This window comes from Hemibagrus wyckioides, linkage group LG27 (assembly GCF_019097595.1).
Source record: "Hemibagrus wyckioides isolate EC202008001 linkage group LG27, SWU_Hwy_1.0, whole genome shotgun sequence".
Classification (NCBI taxonomy): domain Eukaryota; kingdom Metazoa; phylum Chordata; class Actinopteri; order Siluriformes; family Bagridae; genus Hemibagrus; species Hemibagrus wyckioides.
This window is the reverse complement of record NC_080736.1, coordinates 6687416-6702990: the sequence shown is the minus strand read 5'-3', so window position 1 is coordinate 6702990 and position 15575 is coordinate 6687416. Positions and strand designations below refer to the sequence as shown.

The 15575-nt window shown below is 37.7% G+C and overlaps 2 protein-coding genes across 2 annotated transcripts in view; one reads left to right on the top strand and one right to left on the bottom strand.

The window, feature by feature from the left end:
• The window catches only part of lgr4 (leucine-rich repeat containing G protein-coupled receptor 4), an 80758-nt gene extending 77473 nt beyond the window's left edge, over positions 1-3285 (bottom strand). The window contains exon 1 of the mRNA XM_058381848.1: positions 2601-3285. Within this exon, the coding sequence (XP_058237831.1) occupies positions 2601-2788 (188 nt within the window). The 5' untranslated portion in view covers positions 2789-3285. The remainder of the gene's footprint in view (positions 1-2600) is intronic.
• kcna4 (potassium voltage-gated channel, shaker-related subfamily, member 4) overlaps positions 1-15575 on the top strand; it is a 257062-nt gene that overhangs the window by 194885 nt on the left and 46602 nt on the right. The gene's annotated exons all lie outside the window — the stretch shown is intronic.

The following is a 15575-nucleotide window of genomic DNA, read 5'->3' as shown; positions in this document are numbered from 1 at the left end:
AGAAAACAATGGTCCTGTCACAGAAACATGACATGGTGCTCCATGCTGAAGGTGTTCAGTTTGAACTTGTGGCTTTAGGACTAGTAGTGACTTCATGTTAAGCATCACAACACGAATAGATTTTGTAAATCTGTAGAGGTTAACCCGTTAACTGTGAACTCACTTCTACATGGCAACAGAGTTAATTCGCTGCCATAGAGTTAATACACCACTAAAGAGTAAGTTCGACGCTGTAAATGAGTTCATTTAACACTACAGGGTAAATTCAACACTGTAACTGAGTTCATTTGATACTATAAAGTCAAATCAATACAGTAAATGGGTTAATTTGGACACTATAAAGTAAAATTGACACTGTAAATGAGTTAATTCAACACTATAAAGTAAAATCGACACTGTAAATGAGTTAATTCAACACTACAGAGTAAATTCGACACTGTAAATGAGTTAATTCAACACTACAGAGTAAATTCGACACTGTAAATGAGTTAATTCAACACTACAGAGTAAATTCGACACTGTAAATGAGTTAATTCAACACTACAGAGTAAATTCGACACTGTAAATGAGTTTATTTGACACTATAGAGTAGATTCAACACTGTAAATGAGTTAATTTGACACTATAGAGTAGATTCAACACTGTAAATGAGTTTATTTGACACTATAGAGTAGATTCAACACTGTAAATGAGTTTATTTGACACTATAGAGTAGATTCAACACTGTAAATGAGTTTATTTGACACTATAGAGTAGATTCAACACTGTAAATGAGTTTATTTGACACTATAGAGTAGATTCAACACTGTAAATGAGTTAATTTGACAGTATTGAATAAATTCAATAATGTACCTGAGTGAATTCAACACTATAGAGTAAATTCAATACTCTGACTGAGTCAAATCAACACTACTGGGTAAATTCGACACTATAAATGAGTTCATTTGACACTATAAAATAAATTCAATACAGTAACTGAGTTAATTCAATACTACAGAGTAATTTCAAAACAGTGTGTGATTTAACACTGTAAATGAGTGAATTCAATACTATAAGTACTGTAACTGAGTGAATTCGACATTATAGAATAAATCTGACACTCTTGATTCACTGCTATAGAGATAATTCAACACTGCAGTAGAGTTCATTCGACACTATAATAGAGTTAATTCGACCCTATAGAGTAAATTCGACACTGTAAGACTTTAATACTGTAGCAGTTAATAAATCACTATAGAGTAAATTCTACACTGTATTGGAGTTCATTCAAAACTAAAAGTTCAGGGCTGAAACAAAGTTATTTCGCCACTACAGAGTTAATCCAACACTTCAGTTAGCACTATGTGTTAATTCAAGACTTTAAATTCATCAGTAGAGTTCATTTAACACTGTAACAGAATTAATTCACCACTATGTGTCAATTCAAGACTGTAGCATAGATACGTCACCTATGTAGAGTGAATTCAACACTATAATAGAATCATTTCAACACTGTAGAGTTAATTCTACACTAATAGATACCTAAAGCATTTAACACCTTAGGGAGACTTTCCTTGCCATATATTAGCCTCAGGCTTGCTCATTGGGGATAAATACAAATAAAATATAAATATAAGTCTAATATTAAAACTTTTGCTCTATATTTCTTATATTCTAAATATTACAGTCTGCTTTGAGACAAGTGTCCATTGTTGAAAGCGCCATATAAATAAAGGTGAATTGAATTAACAGAGTTAATTCAACACAGTAAGATTGAATTCATCACTAAATGTTAAATCAAGACCACAGAGTTAATTAATTAATTAATCAAAACAATCTAACAGAGTGTATATAGTTTTAATTCATCACTAGACCGTAACAGTCACTTCAGCACTGTAACTGAATTAATTCACCTCTATAGAGTTAATTCAACACTTGAAGATACCTCGAGAACGTATGCGTTAATTCGTCACTAAAACTTACTTCTAAACCGTTACCGAGTTAATTCACTCCTATAGAGTTAATTCAACACAGCGTCCAGGTTTAATTCACCACAAGAGAGTGAATTCATCAATACAAACTGACTTCACTGCTGTAACAGAGTTCATTTGCGAGTCTTTCAAGGTTTAATTCGCTACTACAGAGTTGAGTCAATACCTGTAAACAGAGTGAATTCACCTCTAAGCACTATAACTATTATAAAGTCTAATTCTAGTCTCGGAGTCGATTCAACCACCAAGAGTTAATTCAACACTGTAACAGATCCCATTATAGAGTTCACCCAAAAACCACAAGTTAATGCACGAGCGTGTTAATTAAACACTGCACCAGAGTTCATGCACTATTATAAAGCTGTATTTAATTCTAGACTGTAACCACTAAGAGTTCAGGAGTGTGTTACTGAGTTACTGCCGTAATTAAAGCTTGTAACAGAGACCGTAACAGAGTTTCTTCACCACGACATCCTTCGTTTGAAGAGATTCTCAAACACCGCGGGGTATTTCTCACCACCTTGCAACCCCCGTACGTGTGGAAAACTTTCCCCGACTACACCAGCACACATGAAACCCCACATGCACGAGCTGATGGCTCTCAATGAAGCGGAGAGAAGGATGACTCACAGGTAGTAGGTGAAGGCGCTGAGGCCGCTGGGCACGGAGCTCAGTCCTCTCCCGGAGCAGTCAGCGCCTCCGTCTCCGTCGCAGCGGCACGCGGGCGCGCACACGGCCGGAGTGGACGCTGCCTGAGCCGCGGCGCCGCGCACGCACAAGCCGAGAACAAGGATCCGGACGGCAAGCGAGGGCATCATCGTGGATTTCTTTTTTTTAATGTTCTTACACACACACCAGCTCCAGAGACCGAGCCGCTACCACCGTAGCCGTATCCCTCGGTCCGTCTTTTTTAAGAGTTCAATCTGAGGGCGAGTTAACGGACACGAAAGTAGCCGCCTCTTTGTTTATCGGTGCATGTCGCGGTTAAACCGAGCGCTCCCGTCTCACCCAAAACAGGGCCGGTGAGCGGGCGTTCATGCCGCGCCGTCTTGAGTCCCGTACAAACACCTTTCCCCGTCTTTTTTTTCCGCTTTTGTTTCTCGAACCAAAACAACAAGACCGCACACCGCGCGCGCTGTGCTTCCCGAACGTTCGCTGAAGACCAAGGTGCGAAAACGACGAGCAGAAAAGGCGCCTCGGTGGTGGTGAAGGTTTCGGCGTGTTTCCTCCGTTTCGCATTGAAAAACACAGCCGCGCGAAATCCGCCCCTCGGTTCGTGCAGTGCCCGCGATCCTGCCCCGCTTTCTGCTCGGGACAAGCAGCTACGCACGAGCTGCTGAATATGCTAATGACCTGCTGCATATTCATGACTTCTTCAACATGGCTAATAGCTGGAGAGGAGGGAAGTTCAACCGCGGACAGTGTCCTTAGGTGCCAAAGATAAAATAAAATAAAAAAAACAAGGATAAAAATCCACACAGCAAAGCGCCTAATGAAGCTCTACAGCATTTAATGAGACTGAAGGAACTCGTGCAATGTTTTGTAAACACTACAGCTCTGAATCTGGACCTGGATTATTTAAGCATTCATCATCACAACGTTGAAAGAACACAGATTCAGCTGGTCCAGACCTTGAAAGCTTGTTCTTTCAATATTGTGATAATAAATGTATTAATCCAGGTCTCGGGAGTTGCTTTACAAAATTAAATTCATGTATTTGTTTATTTTAGCCGGACAGTGGGAGATTGACCTAGACAGTTTGACCTCTTGGACAGGTTGATGACGGATCCTGTGAAGAACTAGGCGTAAAGGAATAATAATAATAGGACCCCATGTCGACCTACACACACACCCACACACACACACACACATGACCAACAGTTTACCTTAGTATAAATGTTCATCTTGGCAATAGAGTTCCCCCGAGAGACACAACTAAAGAACCGAAATTTTTAATAGCGTACTCGGGTAACAAATTAGCACTCACTGGTGCAGTTTATTTTTTATACCTATAACAGTTTCACACTATAACCGAATCTCCTACCGAAGGTCTGAGACGCTGTGGGTGCAAGCTTTGTTGAAAGTAAACATACCCCTGATGCAAGCACTTCAGTGTGCACATACCATTTCAGTGTTATGCCATCAGTAGATGTTCATCAGCATGCAATCAGACTAAAATAGCAAATTTCTAGTGTCATTATCATGTGTTCATTTCTTGATGTGTTTCATCAGAAAATAAATGACCTGCTTGGTGAAATCCTCCAGATTAATGCTTCAGATATTTTTCAATTATAATAAAGCAAAGCACTGCACAGTTTTATTCATATTGTTAAAATCCAGCTTGTGGTTTGTTGGTCACTCACACGGTGATTAAGGGTTTTTTTTTTGGCAACACTTTATTTGTAGGTGACCTACATTGGGCATTTACAACACAACACATAAACACATCTTTTATCTTTTATAAAACCAATGCTGGAGGAATAATGAAATGCGTTCATTTCCTCATTTATTTCATTTCATCATGTATTAGTTTTAAGTGAAAAGCATGTTAATAAAGAACAAAAAATCCTTGAACTGTACATTATATTTATTTATTTATTTATTTATTTATTTATTTATTTATCTATCTATCTATCTATCTATCTATCTATCTATCTATCTGGCATTTTCTTCATCTTCGGTAGGCTATGTGATATTGTACATGATAAACGTAATGCAAAATCAATGAGCATTTGAGTTTGAGGATATGAGTAATCACAAGAGCTGCAGTTTTGGAGATGCTCTGATCCAGTGGTCTAGCCATCACAATTTAGCCCTTCGTCAAACTCGCTCAAATCCTTACGCTTGCCCATTTTTCCTGCTTCTAACACATCAACTTTGAGGACAAAATGTTCACTTGCTGCCTAATATATCCCACCCACTAACAGGTGCCATGATGAGGAGATAATCAAGATTCAAGATTCAAGAAGTTTTTTAATTGTCATTTCAACCACATATAGTTGGCGCAGTACATAGTGAAATGAAACAACGTTTCTCCTGGACCTGGTGCTACATAAACATACAACTACTAGTACAATACAAAAACAACAAACAACACCACAGAGCTAGGACAGAAGTTTGTCTTAGCCACGTAAAGTGCACAGTGTGCAGCTAGGTGCAAACAGAGCATAGACAAGACAGTGCAAAAAAGACAATAAATACAATAAAGACAACACAAAAGAACACAGGACACTTAGCGCTGAAGGAAATAAAAGAACGTGTACTGGAATGTAAGTGAAATAAAATAGATAAAGTGAAATGATGTAGAAAAAAAAAGTATTGTGCAAAAATATTGTGCAAAAATACACAGCAGCAGTTGAGGTAGTGCAAATAGAATAAACATAAGTATAACTATAGCAGCGGATGACAGGTAGAGGTAGTGCAGTAAGTAATGAACAGTATAAATTATGTGTGTGTGTGTGTCCACACAGTCAAGAGAGAGTGTGTGTATCTGTGTGTGAGAGACAGAGAGTTAGTATACAGCTCAGTCCTGAGTGAGAGTGTGTGTGTGTGAGAGAGTGTAGAACAGTTCAGTCCAGTTCAATCAGTGTTATTCACTTCACCTGTCACTGTTCATAATGTTATGCCTGATCGCTGTATATAATACCCCATATCATTCTAATTACACTGTTGATGAGAGCTTGTGTAATAATGCATCGCTCAAGGCTAACAGTTTCACCGTCAAGCCATTGATAGATAATAGATTGTAGGCTCCCATCTAATCTTAACATACCACTACTTATCTTAATAACTTCCAGCGTTGCTCAGTGAAATGATTATGCAATTGTTATGAATGCTTATGAGTTAAATAGGTGTAAATACCCAGTGCGAATACTCTGCAGAGTTATTTTCTCTCTGTATTAGTCAGACTTTGTATTGCATCTAACAAACTTCAAATTAAGGCATGAACTATGTCGTCTTCCTTTTATTTAGACATCTACAATGGCACCTAACATACTTTTGAGCTTCATACCAGCGCTGGAGTTTAGAGTGAAGCCTCCTGGACTCTTTTATTCTGGCGTTCACGTCTGTTAACTTTAAAAGCCATCAAGAAGCTACACACAGAGACAAACACGCTGCACTGTAGCACTTCAGGGATTAAGTATTCTGACTCAGAAGCGGACATGCCACAGAGAGAGAGAGAGAGAGAGAGAGAGAGAGAGAGAAAACTAGAGTAAGAGAGAGAGAGAGTTTTATGTTTGGCCAGTCTGCTTCTTAGCTGTAAAATCTTCCATATATGTCACGTCACTTCAATACAGTCACTGCTCCACTGACGTCAGGTTTATCTAAACGAGCTAAAGCTTGCTTTTACAGACACATATTTGTCTAGACCTCGCAGCATTATCTTATCGTCCAATGCTATGCCCTGATCTTTTATCATCATATTGAATTTGACTGTTATTTTTCCACTGTAGGCTTTTAAATCACGTTTCTTGCTACGCACAGGCACCTTAGTGGCAGATTAATGTCTGGAGGAGGAATGGTATTGTATTTAGTCTGGTTCAAGGAAGAAGCTCAATCTTTTAGTCAGCTGCTCAAAGGATAGTAGACTTGACATTTTTGTCCAATTTTCTCATCATTTCTGAACTGACTTAGCGTTTCTCAGCTGTTCCATATCCAACAATTAGACGGACATCTACTTGGTATTGGAGTTAAGCTGACCTCTTTTTCGCAACTACTAGCCCCACTTGTCATCACATTACTCCAGTTGTAATGCGTATAATGACATGCGATGTGCTCGAGCCGAGACGGAGAACCGGACATGTGGGATTCATTTCCAGCAGCAGTGGCAGCTCCGTTCGCTTTCAGTATTTAGGCCTCTGTCCAATCTGTAGCCTCAGTGTGTGGAGCCTCATAAACTGCCAAGTGTTCCTCAGGACAGGAAGGGCCTGCGAGGCAACAGGGTTTCATGCAAATGCCATTTGCATAAGCAGCAGTAGAAGGGAGCAGTGAAAAAGGCACTTGTGCTACTTGTTATGATAGACGGCTGTAAGAGGAAAAGACTCGGACGAGAACACATTTGAATGGCACATCAAGATCCCCGGACAGACGCTGACTATCAAGACGGCGTTATCAAAGTCGTGTGTGTACGCACATGTGTGAGTGTGTGTGCGTGAGAGAGGGGGACAGGGATCAAGAAAGGGTCATAGTGGCATGTGATTCATGGTAAAGGTTTTATTATAAACCAGTTCAGCCAGTAATAATCTGTCTTGGTTTAATTGTCTATGATTTCAGGTTGTTCATTGTGGTTTGTTTTGTTTGTAATTAAGTATTTAGCTACAATTTGTCTGGCTGGATGTCAAGTCAACTTGGATGTCTTTTTCCGAGCACTTGCTCTCTTTTTATTATTTCTCTTATTGTGTTTTACAGTTATCATTACAAATTAGTATCAGTCTTCTTGGGCATGTGTAATCGTGTGATTTATCATTTGGTGACTAGTACAGTAACAGAAGTGAAGAGGATTTAATACTTTGTTTCTGGATTCACACTTTCCTTGAGAATAAGTAAAAAAAAAAAAAAAAATTAATTGACAGTCATGAAAATCAATGAAAATACATCTCTTTTTTTTTTAAACACTGATTAATTCTCGAATCAAAAAGTGTTCATGAATTTTCTATAACAGCAACTTTGACTCAGATCACAGCTTTTATTTCTGCATTATAGCACATCTAGCTAGCTAGCTAGCTAGATATGGCCAAACAACTATATAACCACCATTGACATGGTGAGTTTTCTCTGTTTCTGTTTATTTAACATTTATGGAAGGAGTCTCCAGAGTCAGCACTTCAGGACAATCAGTATGTTTTACTCTGCAGTCTTCAGCCTAAAGGACTTCACTGGTTTCCAGTTCTGACAAGCTGCATTTTTTGTCTCATTAACTCCGAAATAGAGGGGAGACAACAATTTCTAGCTGCTATAACAGGAACTAACTTGTCTATATATATATATATATATATATATATATATATATATAATGTCAAGGAACTTCAATTGGAGATCTGTTTAGTTGTTCATAATTCTCCTGTAAAGGCTTCGCTTGTCTTGATGATTACTCTCACTTTTATTTCATTACTAGCTTCCTCGTATACTACTGACTTCATGTGACATTCTTACGGATTGTCTGAAAACACCAGGGATGTGAATGGATTACATTCGATTGCATATATAAATGAAGTGATTACAGTATTAAACCTTTCCCTTACTTTAAACGTCATATGGAACATCATATAAAGTGAATTCTTAAAAGTGGGAACATGAAAAAATCCTGATAAGAAAAAACTTGAGGATATTTAATCCATCCATCCATCCATCCATCCATCGTCTATACCCACTTTATTTCTAATTAGGGTTACAGGGATCTGCTGGAGCCTATCCCAGCACACACTGGGCGAAAGGCAGGGGTACACCCTGGACAGGTCACCAGTCCATCACAGGGCCACATATACATAGACAACCACACACACTCCTATGGGCAATTTATAATTACCAATCAACTTAATGTACATGTTTTTGATCTTTGGGAGGAAACCAGAGTAAACCCACGCAGGCATGGGGAGAGGATATTTAATCATGGGCACATTTTATCTTGTAGTCCAAAATTTCGATGCCTTCATTTTTATTGAGAGAATATACGTATAAAAATATCCCAAGATAGCTCCAGAACCTTCTCCACCTCTCATGTTTATCTGAATCCCACTCTGTGTCTTTCGGTGTAAGTGTGTGAGTGTGTGTTTAATTGTAGCTCTCTATATTCCTCCTCCAACATTTGTTTCTGGTCAAGCGATGGACACACGGTGTCGTGTGGTGATTATATCACTACCAGCTCCTTTAACAGCTAGACACTGTTCTCCATCACGTGTAAATGGCTTCGGATAAAAGCCTCTTTAAAACGAATAAATACAAGCGCACCGTAAATGTTTAGTCACTGCAGGTAAATACTCGTGCATTCACACTCGGTATACAAAAGCCAAGGTGGTTTAGTCACTATTCAGAAAATGTCACACACAAAAGAATGAAAATATGATACCTCATTGTAAGGTACTTCCACATCTCGATTTGAAAAGAAAAAAACTTTTATTGTGTGTGTGGGTGGTGGAACTTTTTATAAGGAAAGCGTAATTATAGCTTCTTGGGCAAAACAAAGCCTCACCCTAACGACCCAGAACAAGTCTTCGCCAGTCTTAGGGAAGACGTCAAACCTAAACAATTTATGCAACAGGCAATTTCTTCACTCATCTGTAAATAACAGTCACCTAAGTACGTGTGGCTCAGAGGATAAAGAGCGGGGGAAAATATAACACTCCTGTCTTTTACAGGGTGGCATTACTGAGTGGAAGGGAAGACAGGGAAAAGGCATGGTGATGATGATGAGGATAATATTGGTGATGATTTTTAATGGCTGCAGTATTAGTCATATAGTAGTAGTGTCAGTGGAAGTATTAGCAGTATTAGTATTAGAAGTAATGGTGGGAGTGGTAGTAATTGTGGTATTATTATTATTATTAGTAGTAGTAGTAGCAGTGGTAGTGGTAGTGGAAGTATTAGTATTATTAGTATTAGTAGTTAATGGTGGGAGTGGTAGTAATGGTGGTATTTTATTATTGGTAGTGGTAGTATTAAAAGTATTATTAGTTCTAATGGTAGTTGTGGTGGTATTATTATAATTATTATTAGTAGTAGTAGTAGGAGGAGGAGGAGGAGGAGGAGGAATTAGTATTAGCAGTGGTAGTAGTACTGGTAGTGGAAGTATTAATATTATTAGTATTAATAGTAATGGTGGTAGTGGTAGTAATAGTGGTATTATTATTATTATCATTATTATCATTATTATTATTATTATTATTATTATTATTATAAGCAGCAGCAATCTTAGTAAATAGTAGTATTAGTAGTAATGGTAATACTGGTCGTGAGTGATAGTGGTATTAGCGGTGGTGGTAGTAGCAGTGGAAGTATTAGTAGTATTAGTATTAATAGTAATAGTGGTATTATTATTATTATTATTATTATAATTATTATTATTATTATTATTATTATTATTATTATTGTTAGAAATAGTAGTAGTAGTAATGGTGATAATGGTAGTGAGTGACAGGTGTAGTATTAGAAGTATTATTGGTAGTTGGGGTGGTATTTATTATTATTGGTATATATTATTATTATTAGTAGTAGTAGTAGTAGTATAGTGTCAGTGGAAGTATTACTATTATTAGTATTAGTAGTAATGGTGGTTATTTTATTAGCAATTGTAGTAGTAGTAGTAGTGGTGTGACAGTGGAAGTGTAATAGTATAGTAGTAGTAGTAGCGGTAGTGGTGGTGTGGTTGTTGTTAGTGATAGTAGTTGTAGTGGTGTGACAGTGGAAGTATAATAATATAGTAGTAGTAGTAGTGGTGTGGGTGTTGGTAGTGATAGTAGTAGTAGTGGTGTGACAGTGGAAGTATAATAGTATAGTAGTAGTAGTAGTAGTGGTGTGACAGTGGAAGTATAATAATATAGTAGTAGTAGTAGTAGAAGTAGTAGTGGTGTAGGTTGTGATAGTAGTAGTAGTGGTGTGGGTGTTGGTAGTGATAGTAGTAGTAGTGGTGTGACAGTGGAAGTATAATAGTATAGTAGTAGTAGTAGTGGTGGTGTGACAGTGGAAGTATAATAATATAGTAGTAGTAGTAGTAGAAGTAGTAGTGGTGTAGGTTGTGATAGTAGTAGTAGTGGTGTGGGTGTTGGTAGTGATAGTAGTAGTAGTGGTGTGACAGTGGAAGTATAATAGTATAGTAGTAGTAGTAGTAGTAGTAGTAGTGGTGTGGGTGTTGGTAGTGATAGTAGTAGTAGTGGTGTGACAGTGGAAGTATAATAGTATAGTAGTAGTAGTAGTAGTGGTGTGACAGTGGAAGTATAATAATATAATAGTAGTAGTAGTAGAAGTAGTAGTGGTGTAGGTTGTGATAGTAGTAGTAGTGGTGTGGGTGTTGGTAGTGATAGTAGTAGTAGTGGTGTGACAGTGGAAGTATAATAGTATAGTAGTAGTAGTAGTAGTAGTAGTAGTGGTGTGGGTGTTGGTAGTGATAGTAGTAGTAGTGGTGTGACAGTGGAAGTATAATAGTATAGTAGTAGTAGTAGTAGTGGTGTGACAGTGGAAGTATAATAATATAGTAGTAGTAGTAGTAGAAGTAGTAGTGGTGTAGGTTGTGATAGTAGTAGTAGTGGTGTGGGTGTTGGTAGTGATAGTAGTAGTAGTGGTGTGACAGTGGAAGTATAATAGTATAGTAGTAGTAGTAGTAGTAGTAGTAGTGGTGTGGGTGTTGGTAGTGATAGTAGTAGTAGTGGTGTGACAGTGGAAGTATAATAGTATAGTAGTAGTAGTAGTAGTGGTGTGACAGTGGAAGTATAATAATATAGTAGTAGTAGTAGTAGAAGTAGTAGTGGTGTAGGTTGTGATAGTAGTAGTAGTGGTGTGGGTGTTGGTAGTGATAGTAGTAGTAGTGGTGTGGGTGTTGGTAGTGATAGTAGTAGTAGTGGTGTGACAGTGGAAGTATAATAATATAGTAGTAGTAGTAGTAGAAGTAGTAGTGGTGTAGGTTGTGATAGTAGTAGTAGTGGTGTGGGTGTTGGTAGTGATAGTAGTAGTAGTGGTGTTGGTGTTGGTAGTGATAGTAGTAGTAGTGGTGTGACAGTGGAAGTATAATAATATAGTAGTAGTAGTAGTAGAAGTAGTAGTGGTGTAGGTTGTGATAGTAGTAGTAGTGGTGTGGGTGTTGGTAGTGATAGTAGTAGTAGTGGTGTGACAGTGGAAGTATAATAGTATAGTAGTAGTAGTAGTAGTGGTAGTGGTGGTGTTGGTGTTGGTAGTGATAGTAGTAGTAGTGGTGTGACAGTGGAAGTATAATAGTATAGTAGTAGTAGTAGTAGTAGTAGTGGTGTGGGTGTTGGTAGTGATAGTAGTAGTAGTGGTGTGACAGTGGAAGTATAATAGTATAGTAGTAGTAGTACTAGTGGTAGTGGTGGTGTGGTTGTTGGTAGTGATAGTAGTAGTAGTGGTGTGACAGTGGATATATAATAATATAGTAGTAGTAGTAGTAGAAGTAGTAGTGGTGTAGGTTGTGATAGTAGTAGTAGTGGTGTGGGTGTTGGTAGTGATAGTAGTAGTAGTGGTGTGACAGTGGAAGTATAATAGTATAGTAGTAGTAGTAGTAGTAGTAGTAGTGGTGTGGGTGTTGGTAGTGATAGTAGTAGTAGTGGTGTGACAGTGGAAGTATAATAGTATAGTAGTAGTAGTAGTAGTAGTAGTAGTGGTGTGGGTGTTGGTAGTGATAGTAGTAGTAGTGGTGTGACAGTGGATATATAATAATATAGTAGTAGTAGTAGTAGAAGTAGTAGTGGTGTAGGTTGTGATAGTAGTAGTAGTGGTGTGGGTGTTGGTAGTGATAGTAGTAGTAGTGGTGTGACAGTGGAAGTATAATAGTATAGTAGTAGTAGTACTAGTGGTAGTGGTGGTGTGGTTGTTGGTAGTGATAGTAGTAGTAGTGGTGTGACAGTGGATATATAATAATATAGTAGTAGTAGTAGTAGAAGTAGTAGTGGTGTAGGTTGTGATAGTAGTAGTAGTGGTGTGGGTGTTGGTAGTGATAGTAGTAGTAGTGGTGTGACAGTGGAAGTATAATAGTATAGTAGTAGTAGTAGTAGTAGTAGTAGTAGTGGTGTGGGTGTTGGTAGTGATAGTAGTAGTAGTGGTGTGACAGTGGAAGTATAATAGTATAGTAGTAGTAGTAGTAGTAGTAGTAGTAGTGGTGTGGGTGTTGGTAGTGATAGTAGTAGTAGTGGTGTGACAGTGGAAGTATAATAGTATAGTAGTAGTAGTAGTAGTGGTAGTGGTGGTGTGGTTGTTGGTAGTGATAGTAGTAGTAGTGGTGTGACAGTGGATATATAATAATATAGTAGTAGTAGTAGTAGAAGTAGTAGTGGTGTAGGTTGTGATAGTAGTAGTAGTGGTGTGGGTGTTGGTAGTGATAGTAGTAGTAGTGGTGTGACAGTGGAAGTATAATAATATAGTAGTAGTAGTGGTAGTGGTGGTGTGGTTGTTGTTAGTGATAGTAGTTGTAGTGGTGTGACAGTGGAAGTATAATAATATAGTAGTAGTAGTAGTAGAAGTAGTAGTGGTGTAGGTTGTGATAGTAGTAGTAGTGGTGTGGGTGTTGGTAGTGATAGTAGTAGTAGTGGTGTGACAGTGGAAGTATAATAATATAGTAGTAGTAACGGTAGTTGTAGTAGAAGTAGTACTAACAGTAATAGTAAAACATATTATTCTTTTCAGTAGTAGTAGTAGCGGTAGTAGTGGTTGTAGTAGGGACAAATGTTAGGGATAAATAGTAATAATAAAATAAATAATCTGTATTCTCTGTTTCTATAATTCTGTAAAGCTACTGTACTTTGAGCTTTAATGGCCTTTGTGAAAAGCGCTATACAAATAAATTGAACTGAAATGAAATGGTAGTAAAAGATTGGACAGTAATATGTCTCCTACTCACACATGCACTGTGACTGAATAAAAAAAAAATCAGAAGACATTTAAAGGCATATGAATGTCACTGTGCTTTACATTTAGAAAAGGCTATTCCGGTGGGGTTGGGGAGCTTCTTAGCCTTTTCCTGGTTGAAGGTCAGGAATTACAAGTCACACCCTCAAGTCACGCCCTCTATTCGAATGCAGCACACTAAGTCAAACTAAGTAGCTCATTTTGTGACGGTGAGATAGTGAAGTCATGGTCAGGAATTGTGTGACAATAGCCTGCTACTTAATATCATCATACTTAATACGTGACCTCTGGGTATTTAAAAGGAACAGGTGAAATACCCCTGGAAATACTCCAGAGGTATTCAACGAAAAATTTCCATGTAAGGTCAGGTAACATCACACAGTCTGGAGACGTTGACATCAGTATCATGATGAAAATGTTGCAGTTTATTTAATCACAACGATTGGTTAATGGTTAGGAATAAGAGCATGTTGAAGTGGTTCGAGTTTGCTCTGTAGTGATCTGCCATGTTGGAATGTGATGTAGGGAGGAATAACACACTGAAATCACTACTCAGCATTCAGATCAGAGAAAGTAAATAAAATAAAAAAAAATGTTCAGGTTTATGCAAAATTTCATGACAATGAAATAGATCTCAAATTGAATTTCCAGTCTTCTTGATTTATTTAGTTGCAACAGGCTGAAGATGATGGGGACAAAAGGACTTAATTAATATAAATATATTAAATAATACAATAATTAAGGCTTTATCTTTGCTAGACATGTTTGTGCGTGTGTGTGTGTGTGTGTGTGTGTAGTTTGTACATCTCTGTAAGAATGCTAATACTTCCATCTGCTGGAGGAACTGTGTATTGCATACAACGCTTTCGGAAGCCTTTCATGCAGAAATGATTTCTAGCAAATCCGGATCATTTAGATTTTCTCTTTCTCCTAATATTACATTATTTATCAGTTTGGAATCTGTCTAAATATTAAATATGAAACAGGAAACGATTAAAATGTAATTAAAGCTTCCAGTGTCCAACATTTCAATCATTCAGGTATCTAAAAATGATGAAGACATAATCCTCCAGTTTAAAAAGTTCATTTCTTTACTTTAATTTAGTTTTCTTATGTATTATTATTATTATTATTATTATTATTATTATTATTATTATTTTAGTTCATGTAGAAAGATAGTGAAGACTGAGAACAATAGTCTAGAGAGCTTCAGATGTCTATGTCTATGTTTTTAAAGCTGATAATTTTATATTTTTTCTGATTTCTCTTTAATTGTCTATTTATAAATGTGGACACTATGCATGAAAGGGTTTTCGTTAAGAGAGAGAGAGAGAGAGAGAGAGAGAGAGAGAGAGGGAGGAAACAGCGCCACGTAGTGGATGTACTGACAAAAATGAAGAAAATCAATGAGCAGCAATGTTTTCGTGATGTTTTTAGGACATGAGTAACGAGATACACAATAAAATATTTCTAAAATTATATTCCAAACATCCCAAATCCTAGAACTAACTCTCTCTCTCTCTCTCTCTCTCTCTCTCTGTCTATCTGTCTGTCTCTCTGTTTCTGTCTCTCTCTCCCTCTCTCTCTATCTGTCTCTCTCTGTCTCTGTCTCTCTCTGTCTATCTGTCTGTCTCTCTCTGTCTCTCTCTCTCTGTCTATCTGTCTGTCTCTCTCTGCCTCTCCTGTCTGTCTCTCTGTCTCTCTCTCTCTCTCTCTCTCTCTCTCTCTATCCTTGATAAATAATGCTCTGCCTAACCCAAATTAAATGTCCCCCAAGACACAGAAAACGATCGTGTTTTTCTGTCGTTAAAGGGAGGACACTTGATCCTCACACAGAGATAAATATTATTACATAATCACTCACAGCATCAGGAGTGTGGAATCAGTCAGGACATGATGTACTGTGCAGATTTATATTTCAATTTCCCATTACGTAAATAATTCACATTCTGTGGGTGGAACCGTGCACTTGTTCACTCCATCATTAAGACAGATTGACTGATTTTGTAGACAGTTAGAGCTCTCCGGAGTTCTGAC